The following is a 21,878-nucleotide window of genomic DNA, read 5'->3' as shown; positions in this document are numbered from 1 at the left end:
TTAAGAATTTCATCTTTTGACCAAAAACAAGCAAGGGGCGGAATACCACAAAGTGAAAGTGTACCTAATAAAAAAGCACCTTTGGTTATCGGTACGTGTTTTGTTAAACCGCCCATAATAACCATATTCTGACTTTTTTCGGGAGAATAACCAATAATAGTCTCCATTGAATGAATAACGGATCCTGCTGCTAAGAATAATAATGCCTTGGAATAAGCATGAGTAATCAAATGAAATAAAGCACTTCGGTAAGACCCCATTCCTAGAGCTAACATCATATAACCCAATTGAGACATTGTGGAATAAGCTAAACCTCTTTTAATGTCTTGTTGAGCAAGAGCTAAAGTAGCTCCTAATAAAACTGTTTATTCCTATCAAGGAGATGAAATACATTATGGAAGGTATAACTAAGAAAAGGTAGCTGATAGCTGGCTTTATTCGCCGATTTTCGCCCTAATAGCTTGGGGCACTGTGGGATTAACCGCATTTTATATGTTTCGGATTTATTTAATGACTTTTGAAGGACATTTAAACGTTGGTTTTCAAAATTATAGTGGAAAAAAAAATAACCCTCTTGATTCAATGTCTCTATGGGGAAAAAAGGGTTCAAAGCCAATTAACAAAAATTTTCGCTTTTTCACAATTGATGAGAAAGGGGAGAATCAAACCAAATTTTCTTATACTTCTGATCCCTTTGAATCAGAAAATACTATGTTATTTCCACAAATTCTATTGTGTTTTGTAACTTTTGTAATTGGATTCTTAGGAATTCCGAAGGAGCTTGGTTTCAATCTCGACATCTTAACCCAATGGTTACATCCTGCTATTTATCTTTTGGATCACACTAATTCAACAGATTTAGCTGAGTTCTTAAAGCATACGGTAATTTCCGTGGGGATTGCTTATTGCGGAATATTTATAGCATTTTTATTATATAAACCCACCTATTCGTCTTTCAAAAGTTTTCTATTAATTAATTCGTTTCATCAAAAAAGCCTTAAGAGAGTTATTCGCGACAAAATAGTCTTTGTTGAAAAATAAAGAGTTAGGTTTATCTATAGGGTTGTGTCTGTTTATGAATAGGTGTCAGTTACTTACAGTTATGTGTATGTGTATATATATGTACTATGTTTCTTCATTAGAAACATAGAATCATACTAATATATTGAATCTTTCAGTCTTATATACATTTTCCTATTCTTTGATTCTATCTCTGCTTCCGCTTAACTGGCGGGTGGTTGTTATTCTCCACCCGCCAGGCCATTCCATCTTCCAAATTCAACATGGTATCAGAGCCTACTTTCCTAGGGTATTTTCAAAATTCAAAATTGCAGTTTTTCAGTCGCATGAACAGTAGTACACAAATGTTACTGTTCACGCGAAACCCTAATTTTTCAAATTACTTGCTTTTGGTGGGTTCTTTTGTCAAATTGGTGTTACCTATCCCTTCTATAGTCTCCGGCGAGCCTGACCCAGCAAGCAGCATCACCATCTCCTCCGCCACGCGCCGCCACCATCGCCGGACTTCTGACTCACGCGCCGGCGCGTGTGGCCTCCTCCGGCAGTATTTTCCGGCGAGACTTTCCAGATATGCTCGTCGGTCCTCTGCGACTCCATCTGTGTATTTAGAACTTTATGTGAGAGTCGAAGCTCCAAAGGGAGAATTGGGAATTTTTCTGATAGGAGATCAGAGCGTTTTTCCTTGGAGATGGAAAATTCGTCCACCGGGTTTGATCAATTTGCAAATTCTTCCTCAGGTGGTTAAAAGAATGAAATTGGCTGATATTATGACGATACTAGGTAGCATAGATATCATTATGGGGGAAGTTGATCGTTGAAATGATAATTGATACAACACAAATCCAGGCTATCCATTCCTTTTCCGGATTGGAATCCGTAAAAGTCAAAGAAGTCTATGGGATCATATGGATACTTGCCCCTATTTTTACTATTGTATTAGGAATCACAATGGGTTTACTAGTAATTGTTTGGTTAGAAAGGGAAATATCCGCGGGAATACAACAACGTATTGGCCCCGAATANTAAGGTAGAGTGTATGTTTTAGTCCAAGCTTGGAACTTCTAGATGTTCCAACTTGATGGGGAGTGTTGAAAAATAAAGAGTTAGGTTTATCTATAGGGTTGTGTTTGTTTATGAATAGGTGTCAGTTACTTACAGTTATGTGTATGTGTATATATATGTACTATGTTTCTTTGTTTGAAACAGACAGATAATATAGAATCATATATTTTCTATATCTTTCAAGTACTTGATTCTTCATCTCTGCGTCCGCTTAACTGGCGGGTGGTTGTTATTCTCCACCCGCCAGGCCATTCCATCTTCCAAATTCAACAGNTGTAGAACAAAAGTGATAATTTGCTAGGAATTTGTTTCAGTTAGCTGGTGCTCGAATAAAAATAAGAAATGAAGCTTTGCAAGATGGGTGAATGATTAAGTTGATTTTGCTTGGTACTATTTGATAACTTAATCTTTTTTATTTTATTTATTTATTTTTGACAGGATATAAATTTTCAAATTGGTTTTGTTTATCTTGTTCATGCAAGTTTAGTTTTTCTTTTAATAAACAATTAGGGTAGGGGTGGGGGTGGGGGTTCAATTGAAAGATGATTATAGGGTAGGGGTGGGGGTGGGGGTTCAATTGAAAGATGATTAGAGAAAAATTTGCCAGAAAAAATGGGTGTGTGCAATGACATACTTTTCCAAATTTGTGATTGACAAAAGACCTATAAGGTTTGTGGTTTCCTCAGAAACTATACCATCTTCTTGGTAGTTTAAAACATTCTTGACTATTGTATATAAGAGAATGCCATGTTTTTATTATATCTGATTGCTGATGGCTACTATGTAGACTTTCCTGTCTCTAAGAGATATAATCTCTTCTGTATTGGTTCTAAGCTATATGCTTCTTTTTGCAGAAGCCAATAGGGATAATTGCTTTGTTGGATGAAGCTTGGTACATAACAAGTTCTTCCTTCTATATTGGTGCGTGTTGGTCTGTTATAGTTTCTTTTTTCTGCATATCCTTATCCTGATTTTTGTATTCATGCAGTATGTTTCCTAAATCAACACATCAGACGTTTTCAAACAAGCTGTTCCAAAACTTCCGGGGCCATACACGACTTGAAAGAGCAAAATTTTCTGAAACAGATTTTACTGTCTCTCATTATGCTGGCAAGGCATGTCACAATTAACCAGCATTTTGCAAGTGCATCTGTTTTTCTTTGGGAGTTTATTTAGTTTCTCAATGCTTCTTTTGTAGGTTACTTATAAGACAGAGACATTCTTAGATAAAAATCGGGACTACATTGTTGCAGAGCACCGTAATTTATTATATTCTTCGAAGTGCTCATTTGTTGCTGGCTTGTTTCCTCCTTTGGGAGAAGAATCTTCAAGATCTTCATACAAGTTTTCTTCGGTGGCTTCTCGGTTTAAGGTACAAAGCTTCTTCAGAAACTGTTAGCTGCTTTATGAATTGTTGAAAATTTTCNGGGGGTTCAATTGAAAGATGATTAGAGAAAAATTTGCCAGAAAAAATGGGTGTGTGCAATGACATACTTTTCCAAATTTGTGATTGACAAAAGACCTATAAGGTTTGTGGTTTCCTCAGAAACTATACCATCTTCTTGGTAGTTTAAAACATTCTTGACTATTGTATATAAGAGAATGCCATGTTTTTATTATATCTGATTGCTGATGGCTACTATGTAGACTTTCCTGTCTCTAAGAGATATAATCTCTTCTGTATTGGTTCTAAGCTATATGCTTCTTTTTGCAGAAGCCAATAGGGATAATTGCTTTGTTGGATGAAGCTTGGTACATAACAAGTTCTTCCTTCTATATTGGTGCGTGTTGGTCTGTTATAGTTTCTTTTTTCTGCATATCCTTATCCTGATTTTTGTATTCATGCAGTATGTTTCCTAAATCAACACATCAGACGTTTTCAAACAAGCTGTTCCAAAACTTCCGGGGCCATACACGACTTGAAAGAGCAAAATTTTCTGAAACAGATTTTACTGTCTCTCATTATGCTGGCAAGGCATGTCACAATTAACCAGCATTTTGCAAGTGCATCTGTTTTTCTTTGGGAGTTTATTTAGTTTCTCAATGCTTCTTTTGTAGGTTACTTATAAGACAGAGACATTCTTAGATAAAAATCGGGACTACATTGTTGCAGAGCACCGTAATTTATTATATTCTTCGAAGTGCTCATTTGTTGCTGGCTTGTTTCCTCCTTTGGGAGAAGAATCTTCAAGATCTTCATACAAGTTTTCTTCGGTGGCTTCTCGGTTTAAGGTACAAAGCTTCTTCAGAAACTGTTAGCTGCTTTATGAATTGTTGAAAATTTTCCGGTGAAAATGAATTCAATTGGTTTGTAATGTTGATAGTGTTTATAGTCATTTCCAGTCACAAATTCTAGTTGTTTCTCAGATGTGAAAAATGACAGATGTGTTAGTTGTCAGTGCGGGGGAAGGAAATCTTGTATTCCCTTAGGTTTGAAAGGGAAGATGCAGTAGGATCTCCCCCCCCCATTTTCCTGGGAAAAACCAAAGTATTTTATGCCCAATCTACTTCACCCTCAATATAATTTGAATTGTGAAGTTTAAAAACTTTGGAATCAGGCAGCTTATAAAAGCTTCTAACTAGTGAATACCTAAATTTCACCTCCAACTTACCTTATTTTCAACTTACTAAACAACCTTAACAGTCCAATTCCTGTGGTTATAGTCCCCTCTATACATTCCACCTCATCAACAATGGTTTAAATGTATCATGTTATGTATCCGGTTGGGTGGAGTAGCATTTTGGCTCTTTGTCAACAGTGTTATCAATGGCGGGTGGCGCTACGGCCTACGGCAGAAGCATGGCAGACAAAATAAAAATCTTATAATATATATAAGAAGTTAAAAACTGCAAAAATTGATTACAAATAAAGTAGAAAACTTAATGTCTTAAGTCTTAACATAAGTAAAAAACTATAATAAAGTAAATAGATAATTCGATATTAAATGTCTAATCCTCTTCACCGGCCCCAACATAATCTTCTTCTTTGTCAACAAGGTTGTAAAGGAGTAAATGCTGAAAAATAGAAAAAGAATTAGAGATAAAAGTCTTTCTCAACTCTTTAGACCAATTTTTTATGAGTTTAATTATAATATAAACTAATAAAATTATAAAGTAGAAAAGGAAAGAGAACAAGAGAGGAACAGATAGAAAAAGTAGCAGAAAAGAAAAAAAGGAAAAAGTAAAAAGTAAAAAAAGGCCCAAATCTTTGCGAAGTAGAACGGATCCAGAGACTTGCCGGGTGCTAGAGGTTGCCAGAGCTGGACATCATCGGCTCTGGAGTTCTCGCTGGAGGTTGTTGGTTTTGCTGGTCTGAGGCTTGGAGGCTAGGGTTAAGACTTAAGAAGTAAAAGTTAAAAAAAGGGCCAAATCTTTGCCATTCTGCCATATCTGCTGTGTCAGTGATGGCTGCTACACTTATGGCAGCTGCCATGGCCTGCCACTTCAAAATTGCATCACCACCACCATTAGATGCCAGAATCCTCAGATTCTGCTATCTGCCATGCTAGCAATTTGACAACATTGCGTGTCCAAACGCAAAAATTCTTTAACATGTTAATACTTGCCAAGCAGGTGGTTTTTTCTTGTTCAGTATAATGATTTTGTATAAGGTTTCGGTCCATTAAGTTGCTTGTATTTGTGAGTGTGGGATTGAAGATAATTACTGTGGCAGATCAGATTTCCTTTTATACGAAATAATTTTGCTTGGTTAGTCATTAGCCCTAATTGTTGAAATTGCTGGGGTGGTGTTCGTGTACTGCGCCTCTTTTCTTTATGATTTCACAAAATAGTCAAATGTAAGATAAAATTGAAATACAAGAAAAAAATGTGGTTCAGGAAATGACTAGCATGCTTGTTGCCAAGATAGCACCCAATTCAGGATTGAGAAGATAAGGTGGGACTATCAAGAGATCTATTGGTATATGAAACAGGAGTCTGCAAAAGAAAAAAAGGGTTAAATTGGTTGGATAAGAATTTAGGATTTGGGAAGCCTCAAATATACTTATATGCATGAAGTGATTGACAAGAAATGGAGATCAAAGGTGGAGGTGCAGGGTAGATTTGTGTGCTAAATTGGATGAGGGAATACTGGAATAAGGAAAATGAAATGAACAATGCCTGCCTTTGAATTGTGAAGTGCAAACATATGATCAATAAAGAACCAAACAATCAGCAGTAAAGGTGCAAGGTGATAACTTCACTCTGGTATGTGTTTTAGGCATGCTGCATGCCAATATCTTGTTGATTCTGAATAACATGTCCCTTAGGACAACCTCAAGTCGTCTATTGTTGAGGAATTCTCACCCGTCTGTGCCTAGGCAAGGCGTAGCTGTGTTTTGAACTGAGTGTGAAGGTGAAACTTGAAATAGAAATGTTGTCATAAACTCATAATTGTACCACACAACTAAAAGCTAAAAAAAATTCATTTATTTTTGTCTTAGTGTGCATGTTTAGTATATAAAGATCTTCTACCTGTAATTTATATCTTTCTGTTTTACTTTATTGTCTATAGCAACAACTTCAAGCACTTTTGGAAACCCTCAGCTCAACAGAGCCTCATTATATTCGTTGCATCAAGCCGAACTCCCTGAATCGTCCCCAGAAGTTTGAAAAGCAAAGCATCTTACACCAACTGCGTTGTGGGGTCAGTAGATTATTGATGTGTTTTACTTAAATTGATAAAAGCTAGTCGTTTTTCTTTGAAAACAATAACTGTTTTTGCTTAAATATCTTTAAAGATTATTGGCTCATTTGGAAGGGCTATGATCTTCTGTAGGGCGTTTTGGAGGCTGTGCGCATAAGCTTGGCTGGTTATCCTACTAGGAGGACTTATCCTGAGTTTATAGATAGATTTGGAATCATTGCTTTAGAAATATTGGATGGAAGGTAGGTTCACTGATTGTTTTACTTGGCCCGTTTAATACAAGTTTGTGCAGCACAGTACTTTCTTGTTCATTGCATTTGCTGACTCCAAGTCTCCAACACTTTCCCCAGGAATTCAAATTATGAAAAAATAGTCTACAGTTGTTTGATGATTTATCCCAAAAAAAGAAGAAGAACAAACTAGAACCCCAGATCAAAAGTCTTTTTTGTCCTGTAGAGGACGGAGGACCCTCATGTAAAGACTTAAATTTGAAATCTAAGCATCTTCTGCTCATTTGTTCTCCAATTAAAGAGTTACATAAATTTTTTACCAGGCTTTTGAATACTGAAATTTCAACATAATGCTAGTATGTTGAGCAGAGTGTAAGATATTGTAATGTGGGAAGGTTTACATAGTAACATTATTTGGATTACTCACATGGGATTCATTTATATTTTATTTTATTAAGCTGCAAACAAATATCCAGTGCTTATTTTATGGTTCTTTCTGAGTGTCAAACTTTAGTTGGTCTTAACTATTTTTCAGTTGCTCTTAATTTTTACATACTATTGTGTGAAGTGTGCCAAGTGCCTTGTCCCTACATTTTAGAAGCTGCTTTATGGTATTGGTACTTGCATAATTATTGTTTTTATTTATGTTTCTGGTTCTGACTCTTTTGAATAATGTTTAAGAGTTGTTGCTCTTTGGTAAACCTTTCTTTACTTATTCTGTTGCCATCTTCTACCAGCTATCATTTTTATTATTCATAGTACTTCCATTTTTATTTTATGCAGTTCTGATGAAAGGACCATCACGGAAAAGATACTGCAGAAACTCAAGCTTGAGAATTATCAGGTTTGCTTGCATGACTGTCTACATGAAGAATTTATAGGTTTTTAATGTTAATTTAATGGTGGTTTTTTTTTCCTCTTTGCAGTTGGGAAAGACAAAGGTGTTTCTTAGGGCTGGCCAGATTGGTGTTTTAGATTCTAGTCGTACTGCGGTTCTGGATTCTGCAGCAAAGCGTATACAAGGACAGCTGAGGACTTTTATTGCTCGCAGAGACTTCATTTCAAAGCGGGCAACTGCTATTATTCTACAGTCATGCTGCAGAGGTCTTATCTCTCAACTGTGTTTCATTAGTGCTAAGTTTGCATCTTATCTGCATGCATACTTTTTTGCATTTATTTCATATTGGCATTGCAAAATATGAAAAAAGAGAATTGGGGTCTTTACATGCAAGAGTTTTGTTGTATATATATTTTTTATTACTTAGGGATAAGGATCAAATTAAGTCCTCAAACTTTTTAGGGTAATGCAATTGGCCACTTAACTCAAAAAAAGCTTCAAATAAACCCTTAGACTTGAAAAAGAAAAATACAATTGGCCTCCTTTTTACCCAGTTTTGCAAGTAAACACCAAGTCATTGCTTATATGGACACCAACTCATATTTTTTGTTGATGTGGTTTGATACTTGCTGATTTCTTTGAAGACATGTCATCATATATAGCTGATGATTAGTTATTATTACTATTTTTTTAAACGGATGAAGATGCCATGGCAGCCATCGCTTCTTCTCCTTTGACCTACCTTCTTCATCCATGAGTAATGAAAATTAAAAAAAAAAAACCCTTCTTCACAGATCTGTACATCCCTTCTTCGTTCAGATCTGGGAAAGAGGGCAAAAAAGCTTCTTTGTCCAGAAGGATGAAGACAGCTGAACTGCCTTCTTCGTCAATCTGTACTGTTGAGAAATGAGAGAGGAAGTTTTCTTAAATATGCTTTTCTCACTTCTTGATTCAACTACACTGGCACACTGCCATATGTATACATGCTAGGCTACTGTTATTACACTTTCATCTGCCATGCCTCTTCACATCTCTATCCTATTCATGCCTTTTTCACATCTCTACTATTCATGCCTTTTCATATTTCTAACATGTACAAAGACTGCAAAAGTGCCATCTTCATCCTTTGGACAGAGGGCAGATAAGTGTTGCTGGAAATTCAAATAATGTCTTCTCTTGTTTTTGCATTTACTTGGTTGGTGGGAGCAGATGTTCTGGAAATACAGAAATTGCTACAGAGTACAGAAGGAAGAAATATTAAGAAAAAGAAAATAAAAATATGATAATAAATAAATAAATAAACATAAAATTCCAAATAAACAATTTTTTCCAAAGAAAAATATGACGTGGTGTCCATGTCACTTTTACCTGATGGTTACCTGCAAATATGGGTAAAGCCTATTTATGTTTTGTTTGTTTGTTTTTTTTATTTTTATTTTTATTTTTTATTTTTTATTTTATTTTTTTTTAAAATTTAAATAGTTCGGGGGCCTAGTTATGTTATCACAAAAAGTTTGAGGGCTTAGTTTACTTGTATCTCTTTTATGTATTCTTTTGGTACATGAATATTTTTAGTTTTACTTGATATATTGAAAAAAAATTAACATGCTGATGGGGAGAGAGTTTTGTATGCTTGATGTGTTAACCAAATACTGATTGAAAACTTCTATGCTTGCAGGTTTTCTTGCTCGTTGTTTATACACTTCGTTACGAGAAGCCTCTGCAACTTTAATAATACAGAAATATGTTAGGAGATGGATTTTAAGGCATTCCTATATGCAACTTTGTAGTTCTACTTTGCTCATACAATCAAGCATTCGTGGTTTCATGACGAGGCAGAAGTTCTTATATCAAAAGGAAAACAAAGCAGCCACTATAATTCAGGTGAAGTTTTGGGTTTTCATGTCTTGCCTCGTGAAGTTACAGTGTTTTTCTATATCCCTTATTACGAGTGCATGTTTTCACATATTTTTGTAAATTGGTCATTTTTCCTGTTTATTAATGAAATTTGAGTGTGTATTTTATTTTGAAACATGAAATAAGTCTAGCAAGTAGCAATGAACCTATCTTGTACTCCAATGGGGAAATCAAGTTGTTAGATTTGGAATAGGAATCTGTTCTTTGATTTTTGACCATTTGATTGCTTTGTGGTTTACTCATTTTTTTTTTTTTTTGAATACTACTAACTCTATTACAATGCAGTATCTATTCATAACTACTTTCTCAACCTATTGAAGCACAAGAGTCAGTATTGCCTCCACTGAGGCTCGAACCCACCACCTCCCTTATAAAGGGAAGGGTTTGATGCCACTGGAGCACAAGGTCCTTGGCTGGTTTACTCATAATAATGTTTTTTGGAAATTGTATGGCATCTGAGATTAGGGTAATGTTAGATTAGATGTGGTACAGAGTGATAAGTATCATATATTAGATGTATCTATGAAAGTTACATTTGCTAGTTCTTTGTGCTGTTAGAGGTTTGTGTTGCCATGTGACTTTGTTAATTGTTTCTGCTGTGGTAAAATCCATTTGCAGGGCTATATGTTGGACTATTGTTACTTTATGATCTGTAATCTTAATGCATTTTATATTGAAGCTTTCTTTTTTTTTTTTTTCAAAAAAATATTGTTTGTCATGTGCTTTAATTATCTGTTATGTTGTAGGCTAATTGGAGAATGTGCAAGGTGCGGTCTGCATTTCATAACCGTCAATCCAATATTATTGCAATTCAATGTCTTTGGAGGCAAAAATTGGCTAAGAGAGAGCTCAGAAGGCTTAAACAGGTGAAATAATGTTAACCAAAATTGTGTGCCAGTGTAGTGTTATTCTATTCTTAGTCATTTTCTTTTTCAATTGACACACTTTTCGAACTTTTCTGGAACAGTTCTAGTCTGTCCTGTAACTTATTTAAGGCTTTGAAATGCGGAATAAATTATTCTGAATAATAGCATAAAACATTATTCTCTAGTACTGAAGTAGTGCCTTATGACTGGCCATGATTGATGCTGGTCTTCAGACAATTGGTGCCTAGCTCATCCTCAATGTACTTTTATGATTCATTATGATGTTCTAATTCTTCTGATAATAATTATTGTGTTGGAGAAGTCTGCTCCTTCACTTTGAAGTGCTTCAAGCAATCTTGCATACAAGTAAAATCTAGTGCAGTGTTGCTCTTCCATATTATCCACCTTTCATACTTGCATTTTTCATTTTGCATTCAGACTCCAATTAGTAGAGTGGTACTGTAAACTATTGGCTAAAGTAGATAGATTACATATGCATTCTTTTTCCAAATCAAGATGCATGCTGCTTAACTTTTTATTATGTGTGTGTGTATGCTTGTACACACTTCTTTATCAATCTAGGGATCTATTACTGTTTACATTATGCGGATTTTATACTGTTTACTTCATGAAGATTTGGTTCGTTATTTACAGGAAGCTAATGAGGCTGGTGCTTTGCGTTTAGCAAAAAGCAAGCTTGAGAAGCAGTTGGAGGATCTTACATGGCGACTTCAACTGGAGAAAAAAATGCGGGTACTGCTCTTGCTACTATATTGGTATTAAACTCTTTAAGTACAAAATTAACTATGTACAACTATATGTTTGTAAGCAGGGACAAGAATGTTAGTTTGGGTTTTGGTTAGTACTATGATTATTTTGGCGTACTGCATTGGTATCCACATGCCCGCGGGATATGACTAATCCATCACATCTTTTCTCTGGAATTTTTTTGGGGGTTATGCTTTAATTCTATCTGCATTTTTGCAAATAATTTTGCTTCAGGCTTTAGTTTTTCGCCATATCAATTCTGAATGCAGATTTCAAATGAAGAAGCTAAGTTGATGGAAATTTCAAAACTTCAAAAAACAGTGGAATCTTTGAGCCTTGAACTAGATGCTGCCAAACTTTCTACAGTAAATGAGATCAACAAAAATGCGGTGCTTCAGAGGCAGCTTCAGTTATCAATGAAGGAGAGAACTGCTTTAGAAAAAGAAGAAGCTGCAATTACAGAACTGAGAAATGAAAATGCAGTCTTAAAGGTAGTGGTCATTTCTTAGTTTTGTTTTCAGTTGCTTCATTTTATATGTGCTACATTACTGTTCAGCTGTATTTTTTTCTTCGTAGTCTTTCTTGGAATTTTGCTCGTCTTTGGCATATTAGTGTCATGATACTGGAATGCAAGCATTTCCATATATATGTGTGTGTGTATATATATATATATATATATATGGAAATGCTTGCATTCCAGTGCATACACACTTTTTAAAGATACTAGCTGATACTGTAGGTTATACCAATTTGGATCATTTTTCGTCCTTATTCTTATCTACCACATTTCCTGACCAGTGTAACTTACCATGTTTTAGTTAGATTTTGCTGTAAAATAAGCTATAATATTGAAACACTTGAACTTGCTATGTGTTCTTCCCTTTGCAAGAGTTTAGGACAAGAGGGAAAGGTATTGACTTTCTTTTAGTAAACTACAAATGCTATATACTGCTTTACAAATACCATTTTCTGCTTTCCTTTGTACGGATTGATGCATAACTTACAGCCATTTATCATTTATATAATAATTGTGACAAGGTTTGCAACTATGTGGTTCAAGTTTATGTTGGAAATGAGTGTCTGGGTTTTTATGTATGCCACGTACTTCCCCTTAGTTACATTGCACTTATCAAAGTATTAAGTGAGCCTGCCCAACCGGACGTCTGTCACTTTCCAACCATTTGTCTATATCCAAATCCTATGGCCGGGCCAATAGCCAAGGAATTTTTTCAATGAGATTAATCAATAAATGACTGGCATGCTTGTTAACTGCTCAAACTTTTTATATGAGATGATGAGTTAACACTTTGCATATAAATCGTTTGTTAAAAGTTAATTAATTAATCTACTTTTTGTTTTAGAAATCTTTGGCTGAATTTGAAGATAGGAACTCAGCACTTGAACGTGAGCTTGCCAATGCTAAAGAAGAGGCTAGTGGGACCCTTACAAAGTTGAAGGATGCTGAAGAAAAATGTTCACAGCTACAGAAGAACTTGAAAAGGTGCTTTTAATTAGTCAAAGGGAAGCTATTTCATAGTTGGATCATCCTCATCTGTCACTCATTATTGATGAAACTTGAAACAAGTTTGTTATGCAATGAATTTTCTTTTGCATCATTGCATGTTCTATTTTGTTAGTTTTTCTTTTTGGATGTTCTTTGAAGACAATTGACTCAAATATTTTTGATTACTTGCACGTTTTATGAATTAGGTTTGAAGACAAGATTTCAGGTTTAGAGGATGAGATTGTTGTGCTCCGTCAAAAAGCATTGTCACCTAGGAGAAACCGTGCTGGAATTTCCAATTCTTTTCTTGATGTAAGTAGTTGTATGTTTAATTACCCTCATTATTATGGACATGGTTATCAAGGCGTCCGGATGGTGGAGACTGGACAGCTAACAAGGTTGCCTCGCCCAGCGAGCTCGGGCCATCACGCCTTACCCTTCCACCGCCGGATCTCCGTCGTAAACTCACCGTTACCGTTGCACCTCGCCCTTCCACGGCCGAATCTCTGTCGCAGATTCACTGTCGTCGTCAGACTCGCCGTTGCCGTGCAGATTTGCCATCGCCTACTGACCTTTCTTTCTTCTTGGCCAATTGGCCTTTCTTTTTTCTGTCTTTCTGATTTCACTCTTCTTTATTTCCTAGTGGCTCCACTTTATCTTATTCATTACTTAAAATACTCCAAATTTTAAACATATATGTGTCTAAAGAACATTGGAAAGATGCACAATAAATACAATAAATACTTAGACTTCTCACTACTCTAGAAAAAACTATTCATCTCTTCAAGACAACTTGAAGTAAATAGGGCTGCCCAAGACAAGATATTTTCAGTATATATATATGTATATATATATACACACACACACACACACACACACACACACACACACACACACAATAAATACTTAGACTTCTCACTACTCTAGAGTCTAGAAAAAATTATTCATCTCCTCAAGACAACTTGAAGTAAATAGGGCTGCCCAAGACAACATATTTTCAATATATATATATATATATATATAATACTCATCGCCTAGGCGGTTGACTAGGAAGTCGGTGGCATCTCAACCAGAAAGTCTGCCTTGATAACCATGATTATGGACATGTTTGTGTAAAACAGATTTCACAAATTCCAATGGTATGAATATGTTTTGATTTTCTTGCATGGCTAGGAGTCATGGAATATGGAAGTAAGTGATTTATTTTGTAATTATGCTTGTAATAACCATTATTCTCTTTGAGCAGAAAGTCCCTGGTGCATTTAGTCTTCTTTCAGCTGATCGAAAATCTATATATGTGAGATTCACTGGTCCAATACCTCTTTCAACATAAAATTCAACTTTCTCTTCCTTTCTGATTAAAAAATGTCTGAACAGGAAACTCCTCCTCCTACAAAATTCATAGCACCCCTTTCACAAGGATTTTCTGATTCCCGCCGTGGAAAGTTCACCAGTGAAAGGCAACAGGTTTAATTATTCTCTTTGCCCACATATAGAAATCTTCTGAGTTTTTTTCCTCTCAGAAGTTGATTGATTAATAGACAACAGATTAACAGAAAATTTGTTTCATATCATTCTTGTTTACCGAATATGTTTAAACAGGAGAACTATGAAATTCTTTCCCGGTGCATCAAAGAAAAATTGGGCTTCCAAGATGGGAAGCCAGTGGCTGCCTGTCTCATCTTTACATGTCTTCAACATTGGCGTGCTTTTGAGTCAGAAAGGACTGCTATTTTTGACTTCATTGTTGAGGGAATCAATGGAGTTATAAAGGTTGTTCACTTGTATTGGTCTTAAATAGTTGTCTTGATGTTCTTATAATTCTTTTTCTTTTATCCCTTTGCCAAACGTTTATGAAGTAACTTCATTTTTGTTGCTATTGATCCTGCACCAACTGCACTCTGACTATTTCTCCCTCCAGGGTGATGATGAGGACAACACTACCTTGCCCTATTGGTTATCCAACACATCAGCACTTCTTTGTCTTTTGCAAAGGAATTTACGTGCTAATGGCTTATTTGGTGCTTCATCTCAGCGCTCTGGTGGTGGTTCTGCCCTAAATGGAAGGGTTGCACATGTAAGTTGTATGGCTACTACAGGGTTACAACTTATTGCAGTTTCAACTTATCTTATGCTGTACTGAAGGTGATGTGGACTAATATTTCCAATGTCTCTATGTTGAGCAATGCTGTTTTCATGTTAATATTGAATAAGCCTCTTCATTTAACCATCTATTTTTAGATCCAATCAGTTGCTTCTCTCTTTGCAAGTTTAGTTGCTTGCTTAGTGACAGGTGATTTCCTAGTGTATAAAGTATAATCATTGCTCTTTTTTTTTTGTTTTTTTTTTTGTTTGTTTTTTGTTTTGTTTTTGTTTTTTTTTTCGATTTCCATTTGCTTAACTTTTTTAGAGTCTGAGCCTTGAATAGATATGTTGGTGCCTTTTCCTATACAGTCTTTTCAGCACATAGATTAATTAAAAATTCCAATGCCTAAATTCTTCTTTATCATGTTCCTTTATCCTATAACCTGTCTTGCTTGACTTTTTAATCTAACTTGAAGTGAATATTCAGGCTCTTTTTACCATACATATTTTCCTTGTAAAAGTTAAGCAAATGGATTTGTACTGAACTTGTAAAAGTTTCTTTTTAGACCTTGCGATATTCTCATCTGATACAGGTTATCTGCTGGACATCTCTCAAGTGTTTTTGGTCACATTTCTTCTCTCTTTATGTGCTACATCAGTTTTTTTAATTACAGTAAGACAAATTTATTTTTGTTCTTTCACCTTCTAGGGTTTAAAGACTCCTCTCAAGTTTCTTGCACTAGAGGATGGTATGTCACATATGGAAGCTAGGTATCCAGTCATATTGTTTAAGCAACAATTAACTGCATCTGTTGAGAAGATCTTTGGCATGATACGAGATAATTTGAAGAAGGAAATTTCTGCGTTGTTGACGTCGTGTATTCAGGTATTCCCACCAAAAGCCCCGGGAACTCGTAGATGTTCTCAATCATTTCATTCTATGAGTATAAAGAGAAAAGGGAAGTTACATATTTTTCAATTAAAAACCCCTCTCACACAGCATGCTCATGTAGTATGTATTTAATTAAGTCATGCAATTTTATTGTCAATATGTCCGTAACTCATTAGATATTTAATGACGTTTCTAGTAATTAATTTCTAATCACCTTAAGTATTCATTATGCACAATTTAATAAATTGATTGGTTGATTGACGATCATGTTTACAATAAGGTTGTAGAGTGGCTCTAGCTAAAATTTGATTTTCCAGTCCTTAAAAGAGGGGTCTGATGATGACATTTTGTGCAGCAAAATTGAATAACTTTTAGCAATGGTTTCTGTTTTTATATATTATTACTAGACACATACTAATTCGTAGTTGCATACTTTTAACTCAGACAAGTATATGCTCATGTAATAACTTTTTTTTCCCAATTATGTGGCAAGGCACCAAAAAACCATCGGATTCACGGTGGAAAAATGACTAGATCACCGGGAAGTGCTCCTCAGCAGCCACCAAGTACTCAATGGGATAACATCATCAAATTTCTGGATTCTTTTTTGAGCCGGCTACGTGAAAATCTCGTAAGGAAGACACTCTTCATTTTCAAGTACATTTGTTTATGTGGTATATATTATTAGGTTAGGGTTATTTTTAGCATCCAACACATTTTGAGGAAGAAGGAAAAGAGAAAGTAAAAGGTGTCACCATTCTGAGGATGAAGGAAATGAGAAAAAGTAAAAGATGTTGCTTGAATTGTGTTGTCACACACGCATTCCATTTGCTGCTTTATGCAAAAGATTTTAGCTAAAATGAATGCATTTGCACGAGGCTTGCACGTAGCGATTAGATATGTAGAAAGCTAAAAAGAAAGTTACAATTGAAAAGCATAAGTTTTGTGGAAATAAGGAATCTGAATTTATAACCTATAATACCACATATTTTCAGGTGCCTTCGTTCTTCATCCGGAAGCTTACAACCCAAGTATTCTCCTTCATCAACATCCAATTGTTCAACAGGTTTCCTTCTTTCTATTCTTTTCTACGTTTTGTATTTTGCTTCAAATTTGGCTTAGCATTTATGGTTTTCTTACCTTGAACTTGTAACTTGTCAGTCTTTTACTTCGCCGTGAATGTTGCACATTCTCGAATGGTGAATACATGAAATCTGGTTTGGCAGAACTAGAAAAATGGATAGTCAATGCAAAGGAGGAGGTAATAGATCTAGTAATTTACTTGCAGTCCCCGCCCTTGTAATTAAAATTCACCCATGCTCACTGTAAATGCAGTTTGCTGGCACGTCTTGGCATGAGCTGAATTACATCAGACAGGCTGTTGGATTTCTGGTATATAAAATTCATGTTATTGCAAAATCGATCTGTAATCTCCAAAGTTTTGGATGTTCATTCCACACTTGTACTTGATAAATTTGCAGGTTATACACCAGAAGCGCAAGAAGTCATTGGAAGAGATAACACAAGAACTTTGCCCGGTAGGCCGGAAATCAACTTTAGAACTGTTCTCAATACTCAAATCTTCTCAGGATTCATATATTTTAACCATTTGATTTGACCTTGGATAGGCCTTGACGATGAGACAAATCTATCGGATATGCACAATGTACTGGGATGACAAGTATGGGACTCAAAGTGTGTCAACGGAGGCAAGCATATTGACTTAAATTCTGTTATGTTAGTTTGTCATCGTGTTCTGTTCCAACCATCATGCTTCCCGGGGTCCTGACAAGTATCTATTTTGTAGGTTGTTAGTCAGATGAGGGAAGTTTTTGATAAGGATTCTCAGAATTTACCATCAAATTCATTCTTGTTGGACGATGATCTCAGGTAAACAGCTTGCTATACCGCATCGTCACTGTTGCAAAAATCTCCCGCCTAAGCGCTTGGCGCCCCTAGACCGAGGCAAATTGCTCCCTAAGCATCCACGTAGGTGGCCACCTAACGCCTAACTTGGCCGACTGGGCCAAGTTGGTGACCAACTCGGCCGAATTTGGCAGAGTTAACTCGCCCAACTCGGCAGAGTTAACTCGAGCGAGTCAGCCTTGTTAATTTTTTTAATTATATATTTATATATATTTAAATTTATCTATTTATATAAGTAAGAGAAGTGTATATATATATATGACATACACCCACACACGTATTATTTTTTTATTTTTATAGGTCGCTACCTAGGTACCGCCTAGACCGCTTAGGCGCTAGGCGCTAGTCGTAGACTAGCGCCTAGCGCCTATTGCAACCATGGACATCGTTCTTCCAATAATGCCCTTTTATGCTAGTGGTTCTCAGCTCCCTCCCATTCATGAACTAGATTATCTGCAGATCCAGCTTGTTAAACCATTGTAACACTGGCTGGCTCTTTTACCATAAAATATCTGTGTCAAATTCTCTGAAACTAATACTATTTGCCATCTTCCTTTTCAGCATTCCGTTCTCAACCGAAGACATCTACATGGCACTCCCTGAAATAGATCCCGCGATCATAGAACTCCCAAAGTTCTTGTCTGAATATCCGGCAGTGGCGCTTCAGCTGCAGCAACCGAAATAGATGCATGCTTGTGCCTCTTCAAGCATCTTGCTTGTATCATTATATTAATATTAGTTGGGAAAGGTGAAAGGAAAGAGGAATAGTTGATTCAATTGGAACTTGCAGAATTGTAGGTTTAGGGTTACAGATTAGGGTGACTGTACAGAGTAGATGCAATTTACTCCCCTTTTCCCTTTTCTCACCAGCCTATATTGTTCTGTAACTATATTTTTTTTAACCCTCAAGGAGAAAAGGGCATTTTCATTTCCTAAAATTGTATTTACAACTATTGACAATATTAATGAAATACTCTTATCTTACTACACATTGTAATACTGAGATATTGGCTTCTTTAGAAAATTATTTATTATATATATATATATATATATATATATATATATATATATATATATATATATATATATATATATAATATTGCAAAAATTCTGCTTACGCACCGATTAATCGGCGCATTGGTGCTAGGCACTGACCGACTGTCTAGTGTATCACCATAATCGGTGGTCTAAGTGGCTGGTCGACTAGGTAGTTGACTAGAACGCCTAAGTGTTGCTTAGACGTTAATTGTTTAAGTCTTTTAGGCATTGACTAGGTAGCCTCATCATTCGATTTGTCATTGTTCTCTTCTTTTTTAAATGGCTATTTTGCTCAAAGCACATTATTTTCAAACTCTAGATAATGTTTATATTAATATTTAATATTTTAGTATTAACTATTAAAGTATTAAATAGTTTATAATTATCAAGTCTTAAAATAATTAAAAAAATTTAAAAATAAAAAATACACGGGTGCCAAGTTAATCGCCACCTAGAGTTCGAGGAGTGTCTAGCGATTTTTTCAACCATGAAATATTATATTGAATAATAGAAAACCCTAGATATATTCCAAGAAATAGACTTTTCTTATTCTTTGTAAGAGCTTTTTATAAATATAGAATCTTTATATATAGTTCAAGACAAAAACTTGTGTGAGACCGTCTCACCGTGAAACGGGTCGGTTCGGGTCAATATGTAAATATAATACTTATATGCACAAATGTCATACTTATATGTTCACATGTAATACTAATCGTGAATAAAATTTTTTGTTACTTATAAGGGTAAATGCAATACTTTTAGGGGGCGTTTGGTTCACGGAATCTTAGATTACCCCAGGTAATAGGATTACCTCCAGGAAGGTAATGTGAGGTTGGAAATGTAAGATTACATGATGTGTTTGGTTTGGATTCTGGAATATAATATTACTTTGTTTGGTTAAGGGTTATATTTTAGGGTATATGGATCAATTTACTATAATGTCCTTAATATATATATATACTTATTTATTTATTTATATGTGTGTTTTTATTGTGTGCATTTATTTATTTATTTATATGTATGAATGTATCGATACTTAATATTAAAAAAATAAATATATAAATACACACACATGTATATTTGATTATATAAACATATATTTATTTTGTATATGTTATTGCTTTGTTGTTGTTGTTGTTGTTGTTGTTATTATTATTATTATTATTATTATTATTATTATTATTATTATTAGTTAACAAGGACAAAATTGGAATAATTCAAGGTAATCTAAGATTACCTAAAAAAAACGGGGGTAATCACATTACCTTGAAACATTACCGTCACATCAACTTTGAGGTAATATAACATTACCAGGTAATCTAATAACTTGAACCAAACAAGGTAATATAACATTACCAAACTCAGATTACCTTGGTAATCTCAGATGACCCGAACCAAACGGCTGAAAATACAATACTATTACTTTTCAATTTAAAAGTATTACATTTTTCTCAAAAGTATTATGTTTTCTCTGCTTGTCAACATTACTTAATATGAAAAATATATTACTTTTTCTTTTATAAATAATAAAAGTTGTATTTTCGATTAGTATTATATTTGAGCATATAAGTATGACATTTGCACATATAAGTATGACATTTAATTTGCATGTTGCTTCGTCCCGACCCGACACGTCTCACGAATAAAGATCCGTGAGACGGTTTCACACAAGTGTAACCCTTTAATACGGAAACATAGAGATGTGATTTATTATAATATTTCATCATTATATTCACTTTTTTGGATTCTTACATATTTTGTTTTTGCTTAATTGGCGGAGGAAGGTGCCTATTAATAAGACATTGGGTAAATCATCTATTTGGTCCCTCAATTATTCGCGAACTATCAATGTTGTCCCTTAACTTCATAATCATCAATTTGACCCCCGAAATAAATTAATTTTAGTCAAATAACTCCCTCTGGCCAGATCCCGGTGAGAACTCCGATTAAGCAAGGGTATTTTAGTCATTTCGTGTCTTCACATACCATCTTCTTCTTCTTTTCTGCCTTTTTCTCCTCCTTTCTGACATCATTCTTTCACTTTTTTTCTGGGTATGGAGAAAGATTATTTCTTGAACGGTGCAACTCCCGCGCCACCATTTCCGTTCTCAGTGCCCAACTAGGACGATTCTCTTGACCACTACACCAAATTCGAGTCTGAAACGTCGTATAGATCTAGTGCGTTCACATTATTGCATTTAATCTCACATGCTTGCTGACACCTATAAACACAGTTATGACGGTACTCATCTTCTCTCCCTAGAAAAGTAATCACAGGAAAAAAGAAGAGGTAGATCTGCAACAATGGCGTCAGAGGATGTGAAGCTGTTAGGTGGATGCCCTAGCCCATTCGTGCTCTAAACCCGGATTGCTCTCAACCTCAAATCCGTCGCGTATGAGTTTCTCGAGGAGAAGTTCAGAACCAAGAGCGAGCTTATCCTCAAAATGAACCCAATTTACAAGGGGATCTCGTGTGGAATTGAAGCCTGCAAACCCATTGCCTCTGGTTTCCCCGTCGGGTCGGGTTTTGACCGGCTTTTGGATCAGTTAACCCAGATTGAAGCTAACTGGCTGGGGAGAATGGAGGATCCGCCGGCTTCCAAAGCGGCGATCGAGTCAATGCCGACCATCGAGATTCTTGATTGCCATATCGAAATCGAACCCCATTGCGCCATTTGTAAAGAGCCATTCGAGCTCGGAAACGAGGCCCGAGAAATGCCCTGCAACCATTTATACTACTCTGGTTGTATTCTCCCACTGTCTTTGCGCAACTCCTGCCCTGTTGCCGCCACCACCTCCTCACCGACGCCCCAAACTCCGGCGACTTAAACACCACCAACCGCCCTTCTTCAAACGAACAACAACCTTCCGATGACGAGACCGTGGGACTAACAATCTGGAGGTTACCCGGTGACGGGTACGCCGTGGGGCAGTTTTCCGATAGGAGAAGAGAGCTTCCTCTTGTGTACACTGAAATGGATGGTGGGTTTAACAACAATGGTGCGATTGCCGGAATACATAGTGGAATACAGAGTGAAACGGTGGCTTTGACCAAAATGTCAACCTAAAATTCTCTATTTTTTTTAA

General features: G+C 35.7%; 1 protein-coding gene across 1 annotated transcript in view; it reads left to right on the top strand.

Annotated features, from left to right (window-relative positions):
• The window catches only part of LOC116006491 (myosin-15), a 38,750-nt gene extending 20,008 nt beyond the window's left edge, over positions 1 to 18,742 (top strand). The window contains exons 13-38 of the mRNA XM_031246887.1: positions 2,937 to 2,974; positions 3,071 to 3,197; positions 3,281 to 3,454; positions 6,596 to 6,727; positions 6,860 to 6,969; positions 7,741 to 7,801; positions 7,884 to 8,061; positions 9,474 to 9,679; positions 10,459 to 10,578; positions 11,233 to 11,331; positions 11,616 to 11,837; positions 12,708 to 12,847; positions 13,057 to 13,162; positions 14,097 to 14,147; positions 14,228 to 14,317; positions 14,453 to 14,623; positions 14,772 to 14,927; positions 15,645 to 15,821; positions 16,321 to 16,458; positions 16,823 to 16,893; positions 16,989 to 17,088; positions 17,163 to 17,219; positions 17,309 to 17,365; positions 17,456 to 17,536; positions 17,635 to 17,717; positions 18,315 to 18,742. Of these exons, the coding sequence (XP_031102747.1) occupies positions 2,937 to 2,974; positions 3,071 to 3,197; positions 3,281 to 3,454; positions 6,596 to 6,727; positions 6,860 to 6,969; positions 7,741 to 7,801; positions 7,884 to 8,061; positions 9,474 to 9,679; positions 10,459 to 10,578; positions 11,233 to 11,331; positions 11,616 to 11,837; positions 12,708 to 12,847; positions 13,057 to 13,162; positions 14,097 to 14,147; positions 14,228 to 14,317; positions 14,453 to 14,623; positions 14,772 to 14,927; positions 15,645 to 15,821; positions 16,321 to 16,458; positions 16,823 to 16,893; positions 16,989 to 17,088; positions 17,163 to 17,219; positions 17,309 to 17,365; positions 17,456 to 17,536; positions 17,635 to 17,717; positions 18,315 to 18,438 (3,069 nt within the window). The 3' untranslated portion in view covers positions 18,439 to 18,742. The remainder of the gene's footprint in view (positions 1 to 2,936; positions 2,975 to 3,070; positions 3,198 to 3,280; positions 3,455 to 6,595; positions 6,728 to 6,859; positions 6,970 to 7,740; positions 7,802 to 7,883; positions 8,062 to 9,473; positions 9,680 to 10,458; positions 10,579 to 11,232; positions 11,332 to 11,615; positions 11,838 to 12,707; positions 12,848 to 13,056; positions 13,163 to 14,096; positions 14,148 to 14,227; positions 14,318 to 14,452; positions 14,624 to 14,771; positions 14,928 to 15,644; positions 15,822 to 16,320; positions 16,459 to 16,822; positions 16,894 to 16,988; positions 17,089 to 17,162; positions 17,220 to 17,308; positions 17,366 to 17,455; positions 17,537 to 17,634; positions 17,718 to 18,314) is intronic.
• Positions 18,743 to 21,878: the final 3,136 nt, after the last annotated feature.

Source organism: Ipomoea triloba, chromosome 15, assembly GCF_003576645.1.
Source record: "Ipomoea triloba cultivar NCNSP0323 chromosome 15, ASM357664v1".
NCBI classification, from domain to species: domain Eukaryota; kingdom Viridiplantae; phylum Streptophyta; class Magnoliopsida; order Solanales; family Convolvulaceae; genus Ipomoea; species Ipomoea triloba.
The sequence above is the reverse complement of the archived record's forward strand: the minus strand, read 5'-3'. Positions and strand labels throughout refer to the sequence as shown.